At 48.1% G+C, this 17019-nt stretch overlaps 1 protein-coding gene across 21 annotated transcripts in view; it reads right to left on the bottom strand.

Moving 5' to 3' along the window:
• Nucleotides 1-17019, bottom strand: part of LOC149347652 (uncharacterized) — a 47268-nt gene that overhangs the window by 15164 nt on the left and 15085 nt on the right. For 9 of the 21 annotated variants that reach the window (XM_089587248.1, XM_089587252.1, XM_089587250.1 and 6 more), the window contains 4 exons: nucleotides 12398-12442; nucleotides 11073-11181; nucleotides 10131-10301; nucleotides 8449-9688 (listed from right to left, as the gene is read on the bottom strand). In XM_089587248.1, the coding sequence (XP_089443374.1) occupies nucleotides 9487-9688; nucleotides 10131-10301; nucleotides 11073-11181; nucleotides 12398-12442 (527 nt within the window). In that variant the 3' untranslated portion in view covers nucleotides 8449-9486. Of the gene's footprint in view, nucleotides 1-1941; nucleotides 2030-3816; nucleotides 3968-6668; nucleotides 6798-8448; nucleotides 9689-10130; nucleotides 10302-11072; nucleotides 11182-12397; nucleotides 12443-17019 lie in introns of those variants that run through there. The other 12 variants (XM_089587260.1, XM_089587258.1, XM_089587259.1 and 9 more) reach the window with 7 other exon arrangements.

The raw sequence follows: 17019 nt of genomic DNA, 5'->3' as shown, positions 1-17019 counted from the left end.
TGAGTTGCGATTTATAGCAGTAGTTTCACTTTACAGTAGCATCTCAAACATTCTTCGTTTGGTTTGCTTTGCTGGGGTTTGACGTCCCGAAGAACCTCAGGCTATGAGGGACGCCGTAGTGAAGGGCATTCCTCGAGAACAATTTTGAATATTAGGAAATTGTAAAGTACATAAATATTGTACATAAATATTGAAAACATTGGTCCATTCTTCCAATATGTAGCAAAATCATTCTTTTTATGAAGATAATGAATTATTGAAGATAATTATTGAAGATAATGATTCATTCTTCCAATATTTGAGAAAAATTTTGAATATTGGGAAATTGTAAAGTACTGGTACATAAATATTGAAGACATTGGTCCATTCTTCCAATATGTAGCAAAATCATTCTTTCTATAGCGTTTCCATCGCCCGCATGAAGCAGTTAAAACTGCCATAGTAAACCAAAGGAGAAAGCTTCTAACAATAGCAAAAACGATAATTACAAAAATATTCCAGCCTGCGCACGGGAGATAAGCAGATATATTTATTGTCACAGAGAAATCTTTAATATATCAAAAAACTGCGCTGTAACGTTTTCTCATTAAAATTGCTTTTGTCAGAAATATCTTGGTATGATTCTGGAAACGTGTGGAAGAAATAAACCACTCGTATGTGGCGTTGTCAAACTACCAAAAAGGTTTTGTTACGGCCTGGATATATTAAATTATTAGGGAAAGTGTTTCTTTTGAAGAAAGGTAACGATCGGAGCGATGCGCAATTAAATAGCAACAAAAAAAAAAAACACCTTCGACGTTTAAGGTATTAGTACAGCAAGAAAAGCAGAAAACTGTAAAAAACTGTTCTATGTAGCAATCTTACAAAGGGTTCAGCGGCTGGCTTGGCGCTCGCATTCAAAGCAAGCGCATTGCAAATTTTTTGAGCTGTAGCTCGAATAGTAAAGTTTAAACCTATGCTCGGAAATGTTCTGACGTGCAAATGATTTGATGTTAACCAGGTCCTTTTTTTACCCTTATTGATAATAAGATATTGTTTAAGCATGACTGGGAATGTGCTTGTACTTTTCCACGCGCTCTTTACTCGGTGAAACCATTTTTATGTTGGCCGCCGCGGTGGCTCTGTGGTTATGGCGCTCGGCTACTGATTCGAAAGACGCGGGTTCGATCCCGGCCGCGGCAGTCGAATTTCCATGGAGGGGAAATTCTAGCGGCCAATGTACTGGGCAATGTCAGTGCACGTTCAAGAACCCCAGGTGGTTGAAGTTTCCGAAGCCCTTCAATACGGCGCCTCTCGTAGTATGAGTCGCTTTGGGACGTTAAAGCCCATAAACCAACCAACCAGTGTCAGGATATGGGTCCACAGGGCGGATGCCATCGGTCACCTTATGATGCGCAGTCTTCTCTTGTGAGTGCTAGCCGGAGTAGTTTAACGTTACTCTTTCGGCACCTGACCCAAACTCTTGGTGCAGTGCTGTGCACGTGATCTATCCAGACTGCCTGGTTGTAACCGGGACTATCCCAAGTACCACGGGTAATCGACCCAATATTAGAAATAGATAGTTTGACCCAGGTCCTGTGCAGGGCCGGCATTTGCCAATACATTTCCGATACTGGGTCGATTAGCTGTGCAGCTGGGGATGGCGGTCGCAGTGTCGCGAGAACAAACTCAAGGGCAGGATTCCTGCAGTCTTTTAACATCAGTGTGCTCAGAAGCGGACTCTCTAAAGTGAATGCAAAGCTTGTTGTCGGACAAGTCTTTTGTTATGAATACCTTTTTCTGCGCAAGCATATCATAATAATCTGACAACGCCAAACACGCTTGGGGAACAATAAAGGTGTAGTGGTGGCTCCTTGAAAAGCTATGTATCGTCTTTTTTGTCGTTTCTACTCCTGGAAGCGTGACCATCGGAAGTTATGTGCTCTTGGCTCTCCGTCTCACCTGTGGTGAGCCTTTTGATGGCTGTCGATTCCCAGCACAGCAGGTCGCACCCACGTGACAAATGAGCCATGCCGATTGCCAGCTTGCGCTGTGTTAAAACAAAAGAAAAAGCATGTAATCCACCTGCCACGAAACCTGCTCCACACTGCAAAGATATTGCGCCCTCATGAAAACGGAGACCCCTCCAACAGCTTCCCCTGGAGGTATTGACAGGTACCACGTGGGATGAAGGTGCACTAAAGGCGAATTTCAGTTCCTCTTTTTATCGTAGCAACTCTGTATACCCAAGCAGCACAAGTAATCGCCCCAATATCGGAAATGGCAGGTTTCGTATGATCCTTTGCGTAATCGGGCTTTGCCAATATATTCCCAATATTGGTCCAATTAGCTGTACTTCTGCGGATGGCGGCCGCAGTGGCCATTGAACAAACTAAAAGCCAGGGTTCCTGCAGCCTGTTAACATCAGTGTGCTCGGAAACCGACCCGCTAAAACGAATGAAACGCTTGTAGGAATCAGTCTTTCGTTCTGACTACCTTTTCCTGCGCAAGCATATCTTATACCTTAATCTTAATACCCATCTAATCTTAATACCTTAATCTTAATACCCAATACCCATCATATCTTAATACCCGTCTGAGTTCGCCAAACTCCTTTGGGGACCAACGAAAGTGTAGTGGTGGCGTCTTAAAATGCTATGTATATTTTTTTCTTTTGTCCTTTACACTCCTGGAAACGAGACCATCGGACGCCTTCAAAGTGCTGTTGGCTGTCCGTCTCACCTGCGGCACGTCATTTGATGCCTGTCGGCAGGTAGAGGCTGTCCTGACTCCCAGCAGAGCAGGCCGCACCCACGTGACAAATGTTCTGTGCCGGATGCAAGCTTGTGCTGCGTTAAAGTAACGAAACAAAAACGTTTAATCCGAGTGCGACAAAACGTGCTCAACTATGCGAAGATATCACGCCCTCAAGAAAATGGAGACCGTTCGAATAGCTTTCCCTCTGGAGATATTTACAGGTACCGCGTGAGACTTGAAAGGGCACTAAAGACGATATTGAGTCCTCTCTTTTTATCGCAGCAACTCGATATATCGAAGCAGCGCAGGTAATCGGCCCAATGTCGGATATTGAGGGTCCCGGTGTGATGATCCTTTCTATATTCGGCTTTTGCAAATACGTTTCCAATATTGGGCCGATTAGCTGTGCTGCTGGGTTACACAATCCGTGCATTGGCTGAAACATCGAGTTATTACACTGAGTGGCCGATTTTACTATTAAATTGGATTAAGCGCCACGGATTCCCCAATTATTTTTAACTCTCCTCGGACAGCAGGAATAGGAGGGCCTTTCAGCCAATCACGTGGGGGCTTTCTGCTCTGTCGTTGGCAGAGTAATACGTAGAGCTGTCTTCAAAAATCGGCCTGTCTCTAGTCGGGCTATGTTTGGGCGGAGCAAACAACTGTGCGCATAACCCCTGCCGCAGCACACGAGTTCAGAACACAGCCCGTGTATTTCGTGCTTGTTATTTGGGTAATATGTTCTCTGGACCGCCAATGGATAGCAGCTTTATCATTCTATTACTTTAGTCGTGCGTTAACACAGTAATAAAAATTACGTTCACTGTGTTTCCTTACAACACAGTTTTACATGGCTATTGCAGAGTGCTGAGACTGATTCTCTCGAAAGCAAATCCACGAGTATTTTATCTTTATGAAGATCATTTGTGGCTGTGGCTGAATCTAATCATACACAGAAACCCCCAAGAAACACAATAAAAGCGAAAACAAGTTTTCCAGAATGCTCTTTAAAGAATACCTTTAATAATACACGGATGCAAAAAGGCAAAGACAACAGCGTACTTTTGACTCCATAGCATCATTAGGTTGGGATCACACACTGCTTTGAGAATGGCAATATACTGGGAGCAATTCTGAAACCGGACAATCATTGATTGGTTATTATTGATCACTGTCATGTACGTACCCTTGTGGACGACAGATGGTGAGCCTGACGGGAGACAGCAGCTGGCTGCAGTGAGCAATGACATGGAGGTTAGTGGTGATATAGATCACAAAGTAAAAGGGAATGCTTGCGTTCAATATTCAAATGGTGTTGTGCCACCTGTCCTGTTTACTTTTGTACAGTTCTTTGAGTCACTTCTGTTCGCAAGTTAGACAAACTTCATTTGAAGAAAAGTAGAAGCACAGTAATATACCCACTCATGTAACATACGCTACTTGGGCGTCCACATTTCTACACATTTCAATTTTAGACAGCCCCCGTCACAACTGACAGACGCTCTTCTGTCTTATGTTCCCATAATTCGAAAGCACTTCGAAGGTCGGAGAAAGCTCCTAGAGAGATCAGCCACTCACCTCCCCCCGTCTCTCTTTGCAGTGGTCAGAAGAATAAACCCAAGACACCATAAATACAGCCTGCTTAATTGTTATTTGGGTCAAATAAATAAACTCAAAGCACCCGCGTGGTAGATCTGCCACACATAGTCCGTAGATTGATCATTATATCTCGCTATACCTGCGTGAAGGCTCAGCATCATCTGTGTTCAGCACGAAACAGTTGACGGTCGCACTGTGTCCAGGGAAATGCTTGCACATTGCATCTTACGGCTGGTATTTGTGACGACATGACCTGCAAAAGCGAGCTAGTTTCGCGTTCTGAAGTGGCCAGAGCCGTGGTTAGGTGGGGATTATTAGTGGCGACGATGATACAGTGACTGTGTAAAGGGCACACAGTCACTTTCCTGATGGTTGTCTATAAACTATGGCTAAAGTTAACCAGTTAACACTGGTAAAGAAAGTAGTTGTATATCAGCTAAAGGAAGGCGTAAAGACTTAAAGTAGAATACATACCAAAACCCTGAATCAAGAGTACCCCAGAAGGAAGCTAAATTGTTGACCTATCAAATTTGTTCGAGACAGAGGCTCAGAACCAAGAGGATGTTCCCCATTAGCTACGATTTCAGCTCAAAGCATTGGAAGGTGCGAAACAAAAAGCGGGCAATTGTGCAACCTGCGCAATAACTTTCCGATGAGAACTGTGTGATCTGGCTGACCAGCCCCGACCGGGAGGCTCAGTGATGCCGCTGTACAGGGCGCAGCGAGCGCCAACGCCCATAGCCTCTTGGACTACGGACTCTGCCCGCTTTGGGCGAAGACTCTCGCGGGCTCATTTGGGCAATAAAGTTTATTGCTACTACAAAGGCTAAGCAGTCACACCTAAGCAACCAAGAGTGTATCAACCACGGCGGCTACAGAAAACCAGCACAAGCCCATCATTCCTCAACCACAGGATTCGGTGGACATTGCGAATGTTTCAGCGCTGGAGAGGGCTGTAACGAGAGAGCAGTGAACAGCTTAAAAAAATCAAAAGTGCTAACGAGAGCAACTACCCCACGCTGTAGGAAGCCTCTAAACCCGCAGCATTGCCCAACCAGAGGCTCCAACTGCGCACGCGCAGTTGCACCTTCTCAGACTGCATAGTGGCTCTGTGGACGCAACTCTCCATCGCGATGAAATAGAAAGGGGAGCGCAAACAGCCAAGGCACCCATGCCCCCAGCACGTGGCTAAAAATAAACTTTCCTTGTCTTGAGCTCATCAGAGTGGACTGAAAGCTGCAATTTATGTTGTAAATTTTGTTAATAACCTAAAGGTTTCAGCTGCTCGTCACTGGTTCAGATTCCGGAACTCAGCCGGCGTCTTCATCTACTGGATTGTGCAACCGTCCAAGAACTCTCCTCTCAAGGCAACGTATCCCTCATCATCGTATCATGCCACGTCGACAAGTAGCACAGTGCGGGAGCATGCAGGAGCAAGGTCGAGATGACCATGGGCCCTGCTTAGAACCCGGAGGAGGACGAAAGTGGACGGCCCTTCAGCAGATTGTACGAAAAGTACAATAGAATGGCAATGAAGAAAGTTCCTGCAAAGATTCAAGACAATGCACCATGAACACACCAGGACAAGGCCAACGAGGCCAGAGACTGCTAGAGAGATGGGTCTTGTAGTGCACGTCCCACAGGACGAGCTGATTATTTGACGGTCCAAGACAGATCTAACTACAAACGCCTCCTACAAACGCCTCCTCGAGCAGAGGTTGTGACGCTCTCGTTAGGTAAACAAAAACCCTAGCAAGCATCACTAATCCAGGCCTCCCACAGCGTTTAGAGCTCAGCTGTCAAGCTGAATTCCTTTCCTAGAACTGAAATAGAATGAAGGAAAGTGTGCGTAACATAAAACAAGGGAAAATATTTTTGGTTTCGCAACTTCTGTGGTCGGAAAGAGATCCCGTTTACTATGCGCTAGTGATCATACGTTCCATTGGGTGTATACGCAAAAGCTGCACAAAGTTTTTTGACATCACCATGACTGCCGGTAACTTAAGGCGCTTTTCACGAGGTGTAACTTGTTGCGTACTTTGTGACACCATGTAGCCGATGGTTTATATTAAAATTTTCTATGCAGTAACACGAAACCTTTTAGCATATGCTTTCTTCCGTAAGTGTGCCTTGAAGAGCTTGTGTGGAGCTCATTTGCAAGCTTGTTGCACTTGACTCTACCAGATGTCCTTGGGTAGTGAATCGATGTAGTGCACGCCGTGACTGCTATCAAGGGTTTGGCAGTACATGTCCTGAAAAGCTTTCGGAAGGCCACACAAACGCGGAAACGCACGCAGGAACGCAGCAGCAAAGAGTTCGGCAATACCCCTCACCTGCCAAACCTCCCTCTAGAGACCAGTCAGGCCGGTGTGTCGACGCCGCGAAGACTGGTTGCTGTGGCACCCACGTGACGAAGGCACACTCGAAGCTGGAGGCAGGTTTGGCTACATCACCGCGCACTTCTGCAGTTTGAAGAAAAAATTCGCTGTGGCTTAGCTTAGCCCAGTAATTGCGAAAGCAATATCCGTACCTACGCCATGGTACAGCTGGTGGTGGTGCTTGTGGTTAGACTTGTGGTGATGCATCGGTTATACAATCCAATCCAATCCACGCCAATCCAATCCAATTTACTCCAATGCAATCCAATCCACTCCTATCCAATCCAGTCCGATACAATCCAATCTAATATAATATAATCTCATGTAATCTAATGTTATCGAATCCAATCCAATCCAGTCCAGTCCAATCCAGTGCACTCCAATCTAATCTAATCCAATCTAATGCAATCAAGGTCAAATGAAGGTCAATGGTGGTCAACGCCGCGGCACGATGGTGGCCACCGGCGCGGCACGGCAAAGACGTGAAAGTGGAAGTAGTATTGCTTTCGCAAAGGTAAATGGTGGTCACCGCCGCGGCACGATGCTGGTTACCGCCGCGGCACGATGGTGGTTACCGCCGCGGCAAGGCAAAGGCGTGAAAGTGCCAGTAGTATCGCTTTCGCAATAAAACAGAGTGAGGTATGCCCTGTAACCGTAATTAGGCTTCAAAATTAAGAGGTGAAAACTGAAGGTGGTACAGGCCTACGCGCCAACATTCAGCGCTGCCACGGAACACCATCGCCCGTTAGGCGCGGCACCTTGCCCATTCGAAAAATTGCTCTCAGTCTCTAGGAGGCCTCTTAAAACGCATTCTTCAATAATAATTGATTCAACTAATTGATTAATTACACACATACTTTTCTTAATTACCAAGCTAAAAACTTGGCCGTTCATTGTGACCCTTTTTACACCTTTGAACCCGTTTTTTTCAATTTATTATTTATTATTTTTTTAATTAATCAATTATGCAATCAGAACAGTTCTGTATCTCGTCATCGTCTATCACACACCAATTAATCGTCAACACTAGAATCACAAATTACCATGATACTTTTTCTTTTTACGCAGCGCTCTATTATATCCGGACACGCGGTACCGACTATTACAATGCCAACGGTTTTTCGACTGAACGAGCTGTATAAGCTACTGCGTAAAAACACAGCACACGATACAGATGGGCGACTTCAATGCCAATAAAAGCAATAAGCAGTCTGGACACCAGGTAGTGAGGGACTATCACATAGGTTCTAGAAATAGCACGGGATGGGTTATTAGTCGAGCTGCCGACAGAAAACATTTACGGGTCATGATCATCCAGAAAACAGCAGAGCAGGAATTGAACGTGCAAGGACGTCACTGGCGAGACCAAAAAATAAAATAAGCTTCATACTGTGCGTTCACCCTGGCATCGTGCACGATGTGGAGGTCCTCGGAGAGCTGCCTTGTAGCGATTAAAGGATGATAAGTTCCCCAATTATCCAAGACCAGCGGGCCCAGAAGAAACTAAAGAGACGGAAGCCCATCAGCGAGTTAGCAGTAAGAGGGAAAGTAGAGGATTTCAGGGTGTCGCTGCAGAACAGATCTTCGGCTTTAACTGAGTACGAGGACATTAGTTGGTTTAGGTTTGGTTTGTTTATTGGGGTTTAACGTCCCAAAGCGACTGAGGCTATGAGAGACGCCGTAGTGGAGGGCTCCGGAAATTTCGACCACCTGGGGTTCTTTAACGTGTTCCAGCAGTGAACAATGAGCCCACGGTTATCATTATGGATTGGACAGTAGAAGTAGCCGGAAGGATGCTCATAAACGGCTTATTACTAGGTTTAGCATCCCTAAGAGACTAAGGTCATGGATGACACAGTCGTTTAGGGCTCCGCTGGGGTTCTTTCGCACAGTAGAGTATCGCACAGTAGAAGGGCCTCTAGAGTTTCTCCTCCATCGAAATTCAACCGCCGCGGCCGAGATCGAACCCGCGTCTTTCGGGCATGCAGCCTAGCGCGCTAAGCACTGAGCCTTCGCGGCGGCTCCGGATGCTCCGACAGAATAATGGCAAACTTTCTCGGGAGGTGAAAGAACAGGTTAAGAAACACCGAAGCGTGCAAGTAACCCCACAGAAAGATGAGAACTCGCGTAGCTATCACAGCTAATCAATAAGCTAAACGTAACCGATACAAGGAAGTTTGGTACGGAGAGAATCAAGGATACTGTAAAAAGCGGAGGTAGCCTAAAAGCAGTGAAGAGGAAACTAGGCACAGGCATAGACAACCAGGCATAGACAACTAACATATTCCTTCATAAAGTAAGGAAAGAATTCCAAAAAGGAATGGTGTCAGGCAGGGAGACGATATCGCCATTTCTATTCTCCAACTGTTTACAGGATGTATTCAGAGGCCTGGATTGGGAACAGTTGGAGATGAGTCTTAATGAAGAATATCATAGTAATTTCAGATACCCTGCTGGGATTTCCTTGCTAATTCACTCAAGGGACGAACTCCAAAGCATAATAAGTGACGTTGAGAGGCAGAGCAAAACTGTGGGTCTGAAAGTTAGTACGCAAAAGAGTTCTGCACTTTCGGAAGAGAACTGCTGTTTACAGTTGGTAGTGAGGTGAACGAAGTGGTAAGTGATATACCCAGTTAGGTAAGGTAGTGAGCGCAGATCTGGATCACGGGAGTGAATCCAGCCGTATGAAGCCGACGTATGAAGCCTGGCTTTATACGTCGGCGAAACAAAAAACCTCCCCCAAAGAATAAGGCAACACAAGAATGACGTCCGGCTAATGAATTCGGAAGCCAACCCAACACTGCGAGCGCGCCGACCACCCAATAGCCTTCGAGGAAGTGAGCGTCTTGGCCGTGGAGCCAAACCTGTTCAAGAGACGACATGTGGAGTCATGGCACATCCGGCTCACAAAGGCGGCGATGAATAGAACCCCAGGAACGCTCCCCTCTGCGTACGTTAGTGGACTCCGCCAGGTGCTAAGAAAGGGAGAGCGAAGGCAACACCCTGCGGCTGCTGGCACACTTTAGTCACCCCTGAAGAAGGGACCGAGTTGGTCCCGAAACGTTGGGCAAGCTTAAAATATTGGTTGGCGTCAGTTTTTCTCTCAAATACAGTATTAAGAAACGGAAAGAGGGCAGAGTGCCTCAGGGAATAAACGCGGGCTTATCGTCATCCCCATCATCAGCCTCACTACGCTCACTGCAGGGCAAACGCCTCTCCCATATCTCTTCATTCGTCATTCACGCATTACTAGTAACGTTCTTTTCGTAAGCATGAACAAGCATTAGCGGTGTCGGCGACATCGCCAATCGTCCTGCGCTGTCGTCTATACATCGGCTATGTCGAATGGTTCGAGTTGTTTTCCCAAAAGAGAAGCACAAGCGTGTTTTTGACGGGTGTCGGTGCCCAGCTACTTACCGCATCGGCTCGGTGCCTGCGCCAGAATTGCGGACGTGGCACTCGGGACTGGAGTTGGCTCGGCAGCGCTTCCTTGCCAGTCTCGGTAGCGCCGATGCCGGACATGTTACTCGTGTTGGACTCCATGGACCCCGTTCGGGCATCGTCCCACCGAATGCAGAGCTACGATGACTGCAAGAAGAGAATGATTGTGCACACTTCGCCGCCCATTTGCCGTAGAGATCGGGAAGAAATTTCAATATTAAGCCCAAGCGCAGTTTTTTTATGGCAGTTTGGGGCGGGGTAACATACTACAAAAATAAAATAAGGAATACAATTAACTTCAGGTGTATAGGGATCGAAAAATTTTAGAGGATGCGTACGCCTCGCCTTTAAGAGTTGAATGCGACAGTGTCTTGCAGTACTGTCAAGAAGTCCACGGAACAAAAGCAGCCCACTGTCCGGTCGGTCGGTCGAAATCAATTTGATTTCCACGGCCAGTAAAAAAAATACATGCGAATCATCTGGGCGCTTAGCATTCTCGGCTAGACTTGGGCCCATGCAGAAATTTCAAAAAATAATTATAGCGACACAACTCAGTATTATACACAGAATTCATGCACAGCATTTGTGCGAGAGTTATACACAAATAAAAACGAACTAATCAAGATATTACACAATAGTTAGGAAACAAAAGAATGAATGCAAGCTAGAGAAACGCCGGTTTATAGCGGTGTTTTAAAACGAATGCAACGCTTGCTGTAGAATAAAGTCTTTCGTTCTGAATGCCTTTTCCTGCTCAAGCATTATATAATACCAAGCTGATTTCGCCAAACCCGTTTGTGGTACAGCGAAAGTATAATGGTGGTGCCTTAAAATGCTATATATATATTCTTTTCGTCGTTTATATTCCTAGAAACAAGACCATCGGACGCCCTCAAAATGCTGTTAGCTCTGTCTCACCTGCGGCACGTCCTTTGAGGGCTGGGGGTAGATACAGGGTGTCCCGACTCCCAGCAGAGCAGGCCACACCCATGTGACAAATGTTCCGTGACGGCGGCAAGCTTGTTCTGTGTTAAAATAGAGACAAAACGTTTAATCCGACTGCGACAAAACCTGCTCCACACTGCGAACATATCGCGCCCTCACGAAAACGAAGGTCCCTCCAATACCTAAGCAGCACAGGTAATTGGCCCAGTACTGGAATTGTAAAGCGTCACTACGAACCTTTGTAGAACCGGCCTTTGCCATTGCATTGAAAATATTGGGCCGATTATCTGAGCTACTTGGGTAGCTTTCCGCCTGGAGATATCCACACATGCTGCGTGGGACTTGAAGGTGCACTAAAGGCGATTTTCAGTTCGTCGTTTTGTCGTAGGAACTCAATATACCCAATGAGCACAGGTAACCGGCGCAATACTGGAAATGGAAAGCGTCACTATGATGCTTTGCACAACCGGCCTTTGCCAATACATCGCCAATATTGGGCCGATTAGCTGTGCTGCTGTGGAACAGGCTCCAAGCATTCATAGAAACTTCGAATTATTACTCTGAGTGGCCGATTTTGCTATTAAATTGGATTAAGCGCCACGGCTTCCCCACTTCTTTTTTCTACTTTGCCTCGGACAGCAGGAATAAGAGTTTTTCAGCCATTCGCGTGGGGGCTTTCTGCTCTGTCGTTCGCCGAGTAATACGCAGAGTTGTCTTCAAAAATCTGCCGGTTGATAGTCGGTCTATGTTTGACCGGAGCTCACAACCGTGCTCATCACCCCTGCCACAGCACACAAGTTGAGAACATAGCCTGCATATTTCATGCTTGTTATTACCGAAATATGACATGTGACCCTTGAATAGGTACCAGTTTTATCAATCTATTACTTTAGTCGTGTCTTAACAGAATAATAAAAATTATGTTGACTGTGTTCCTTTACTGCATAATTCTCCATGGCTATCGCAGAGTGCTGAGGATGAGTCTCTCGAAAGCAAATAGTCCACACGGATTTTAATTTTTATGGACATCATATGTGGCTGGGGGTGAATGTAGTTATCCACAGGAACCCCCCCTCAAAAAAACAAAATACAAGCGAAAACACATTTTCCAAAACGCCCTTTAGAACACCTATAATATACACACTGATGCAAAAAGGCAACGACAACAGCGTATTTTTCTGTGCATAGCATAATCAGGGTGGGATCACACACTGCTTCCAGAACGGCAATATACTGATAACAATCCTGAAACAGGACAATCATTGATTGGTGATTATTGAGAACTATCATGCACGTACCCTTTGGGCCGACAGATGGTGGGCCTGACGGGAGACAGCAGCTGGCTGCAGTGATCAATGACATGGAGGTTAGTGGTGATAGAGATCACAAAGTAAAAGCGAATGCTTGCGTTCATTATTCAAATCGTGTTGTAAGAACTGTGTGGTGTACTTTTGTACAGTTCTTTGAGCCACTTCTTTTCGTAAGTTAGACAGACTTGGATTGAAGAAAAGTCGAAGCGCAGTAATATAACCAAGCATGTGATATACGCTACATGGGTGTCCACGTTTCTACAGCAGCCTAAGACACCCGAATCGATCCAACACAGCACCGGTCACACAGACAGACGCTCCTCTGGAGCATGTTCCTAGAATTAGCAAATACTTCGAAGGTCGGAGACACCTCCTGGAGAGATCACCCATCAACCTGCCCCCCTCTCGCTCTTTGCTCAGGTCAGAAGGGTAAAATACAGCCCGATTAATAGTACCTGCTTAATCGAAATTTGGGCCAGTAAATAAACTTAAAGCTCGCGCCTAGTAGATCTGGCGGGCGTAGTCCGCAGATTGATCATTTTATCTCGCTATAACTACGTGAGGCGCAGCATCATTTATGTTCACCTTCCCAGACACACAGTTGCACCTTCCCAGACAGCATACAGGCTCTGTGGACGCACTTTCGAATCATAATTTAACTGAAATTTAAAGCGGCACGTAAACAGTGTGGGGACACCTTCGTCCCCTGCGTTCACTTTCCCGCACTGCACCCCACTGTTGTTAGCTGCCCCCGAAAAGCACTCCCTTTAGTTTGGGTACTCTAGCTAACAGGGGAGGGCGCTCTCGTCGCAGCGACAGCAGCGCCACGGATGGCGTGTTTGGCCGCTCGCGCGCGGGGGAAGGCTAGGTCTCTTCTGCTCGTCATCGGGAAGCGTGTTGGACGTTCACGCGCAAAGCTCCGCTCTGTGCCGCGGGCGTCCTCGTGTGGAAACTTGTTCCCCTCAGCTCGTCCCGTCGGGCCTCGGATCTTCCCTTTGCCCTACCGTGGGCGAACGTTCGCTCCTAGCCGTGCTGGTGAGTCGGACATCCTAGATTCCTCAGTGTATTTTGTTGCTAGCTGGCGTTATTGTTGCTATAGCAATAAATGCCTTGTTTGTGTCATCCAGTGTGTCGTTCCTTTGTTCCCGTAGAGCACGGCCCGCCGTGGTCGGCGTGCGCTCAGTAGCGTACGCGACCACTGGGTGGGGTCCGCGCGGTTTTGAACCATGTCAGCCGCGCTTAAACGGGGAATACGTGTTTATCTCCCCGATTTAAACCCCACATCTGGCAGCCCAACGTGGGGACTGCTCTTGGAACATTGGACGACAGTCTGTTCGGTTCGAGGAACGCTCTTTGTCCGGACTTGACAAGTGCTAGGCCTAGAGTGAATTTTGATCGCTAGGACCTGCGGCATGCTTTCTTGAGTGCGAGGTGTATTGCGCTGCAGCATGTTTGAACTTTTCGACATGCTCAGCATGTTTTTTTTGTGAAGTTTTCTTCCTGGAGTTTCTTCAAGAACCACTTGGTCCGCATCGAGGGAGCGCGAGGCCTAGCGCCCGCGGAGTTGCCGAGCCCGAAGCGAGTGAGTACGGAAGCCGCGTGGGTGGTCCGAGTTTTCTGTATATATTTTCTCGCTGTCTCTTTTTCGACTCTGGGAGTCGCGGCTCCGGGAGCCGGGTGGCCTGTACCACGGGTGCCGTAACGAGCTCGCTGGTATTGTAGCTCGGCACCGGGCGTTCCGACACCGTCCGATACGGTGGGCGCCGATCACTCAGCAGCTGCTTCGTGCAGTGAGCGGGGAGGACCACCCCACAACGCTGATGTCTCCTCGCGGCTGCGCGCACGAAACCCGTTTCGGGTCTTTCTTTTGTTGGGGGGTCGTCGACCTTCACAGTGGCAGTGAGGCCTAAGGCTATTCATAGCTGCCTGCACCTTGTCAAAAGTGACACGACCACCGGACCGTGGTATTGAGAGGGGGCGCACTTTGCTGGCCCACCCGTTTTTTTAACCTCGCATGAACCGAGCATTCTCGTTCAACTCAAGAAAGGGCTTTGTTCACTCGAACTTTGCGTTGCACAGCCGCCCGACACGTTTTGCTAGCGAGTTGAGCATTGAGCCACCAGGCCTTTGTGTACGCCGTTTCCCCTCCCGTGACCTACGTTAAAGGCATGCGGAGTGTGTTTTGGCAATCTTTCAGATCCAGCGGAGCCACTGCGGCTTGCTGTCCTGTGCACATCGTCTCGCTGCCGCCTGCTGCGACGGAGCGGCCTGTATCCTGTTCGCCGCATCCATCCGGGGCAGCTGTGGCGAGACCAGACAGCAGCCACCTCTGGCTGCTGTTGCCCTGGCGACTACTGCGGAATCTTGGCCTGCAGTGGTCAACCGGTCCTCCTCTTCGCGGGCCTGCGGGCACATAGTCCGCGGGCCATGCGAGTCGTCCCAGCGGAGACCTTCACGCCGCCTTCGGAATACCGCGGAAGACTGCGTGCACTCTGTCGGCGTGACCTCCGCTGCACGACCTGCCTCAAGTGCATGAAGACCAGGAGACTCCTCCATAGCATGTAACTTGCAGGCGCGTGGGTCTATTTAAGGTTGGGGGATGTGGGGACGCCTTCGTCCCCTGCGTTCACTTTCCCGCACTGCACCCCACTGTTGTTAGCTGCCCCCGAAAAGCACTCCCTTTAGTTTGGTTACTCTAGCTAACAGGGGAGGGCGCTCGCGTCGCAGCGACAGCAGCGCCACGGATGGCGTGTTTGGCCGCTCGCGCGCGGGGGAAGGCTAGGTCTCTTCTGCTCGGCATCGGGAAGCGTGTTGGACGTTCACGCGCAAAGCTCCGCTCTTGGCCGCGGGCGTCCTCGTGTGGAAACGTCTTCCCCTCAGCTCGTTCCGTCGGGCCTCGGAGTTTATCCCTTTGCCCTGCCGTGGGCGGACGTTCGCTCGTAGCCGTGCTGGTGAGTCGGACATCCTCGATTCCTCAGTGTATTTTGTTGCTAGCTGGCGTTATTGTTGTTATAGCAATAAATGCCTTGTTTGTGTCAGCCTTTGTGTCGTTCCTTTGTTCCCGTAGAGCACGGCCCGCCGTGGTCGGCGTGCGCTCAGTAGCGTACGCGACCACGGGGTGGGGTCCGCGCGGTTTTGAACTGTGTCAGCCGCGCTTATGGGGTCCGCGCGGTTTTGAACTGTGTCAGCCGCGCTTAAACGGGGAATACGTGTTTATCTCCCCTTTTAAACCCCATAACAGCTAAGGCAATCATGCCCTCAGCAGTTGGACAAAAATCATTTTTCCTTGTTCTAAGCTCATCAGTTTGGTTTGAGAGTTGCAATTTATCTTGTATATTTTGTTAATGACCTACAGGTTTCAGCTGCGCATCTATGGTTCAGATGCCGGAAGCCAACGCGCCGGCTTCACCCACTGGATTGTGCAACAGCCCAAGAACTCCCCTGTCCGGGCAACGAATCCCTCATCATCGTGTATGGCCACGTCGACAAGTAGCGCGAGAGCAGGAGCAAGGTCGAGATGACCACGGGCGCTGCTGAGAGTCCAGAGGAAGTGCACGGCCGCGCAGCCGCTGGTACGAAAAGTACAAGCAGATGTGGAATGAAGAAAGTTCCTACAAAGAATTCACTACGATGCGCCGTGAATACGCCAGGACAAGGCCATCGAGGCCAGTGACTGCTAGAGAGATGGGTCTTGTAGTGGATGTCCTGCCGGACCAGCTGGCCATCCGAGGGTCGAAGAGCGACAGATCTAATTATGAACGCCTCCTACAAACGTCTCCTCGAGCAGAGGTTGTCACGCTCTAGAGAGCTAAACGAACACCCTAGCAAGCATCACTAAACCAGGTCTCCCACAACATTTAGAGCTCAGCTGCCAAGCTGAACTGAACTAGGATGAAGGATAACGTACTCAGCGTAAAACTAGGTGAGGTATACTGTGTCAGGAGCCCTCGAGAATACCATTCCCAACTTGTTTCAAGTTTCCACATAGCCACTAAGGGCATATCGCCGTTTTCATCCAAAAACGAGCTAAAGCATCTGAACAGAAAAATGAAATGTAATTGATTTTAGCACCCCATTGCAGAATTCATATGGCACCAGCACCTTCCCTGAAGCATTTCTTTCCAACTGCTGTCAACACCTCTAAATTCCGAGGTATCATTTTACGAGCACAAAGATAACTGCACTGAACCCTGGTTTTGTCCTGTGCTCAGCGATATCTTACGTGCGCAATATGACAAGCAGCTGCAGGTTGAACTAAGTGCCTTTTACCCAATGAAAGCCAAAATTGCGTGGACGTGCCCTCGATTGAGGGAGGTGTTCGTGAGCGTCGAAGGCGGTGTGTGGTCACAGTAACGAAGGAATTTCCGTATAAACGCCAGGTTCGCTATCTGTGAGTGACAGTCCTCATTGGCAACAATCATCTATACGGGCTAGTAAAAGGTTTCCATCTGTCGCCTCCACACAATACAGCGTTTTGACGCGACATATTGCTTCAGGGGTCCAGAAGAATGTCATTTGAGCCCACGAGCAGGTGCAGGGATGTTTACACGCACATATGGAGTGTTTGATGTCAGCTTCACTTCAGGATTCATTTTGCTCAGCACTGTGGA

The sequence above is a fragment of the Amblyomma mixtum genome, chromosome 4, assembly GCF_055824585.1.
Source record: "Amblyomma mixtum isolate Tamu chromosome 4, ASM5582458v1, whole genome shotgun sequence".
Lineage (NCBI taxonomy): Eukaryota > Metazoa > Arthropoda > Arachnida > Ixodida > Ixodidae > Amblyomma > Amblyomma mixtum.
Note: the sequence above shows the minus strand (reverse complement) of the source record. Positions and strands in the feature narration are given on the sequence as shown.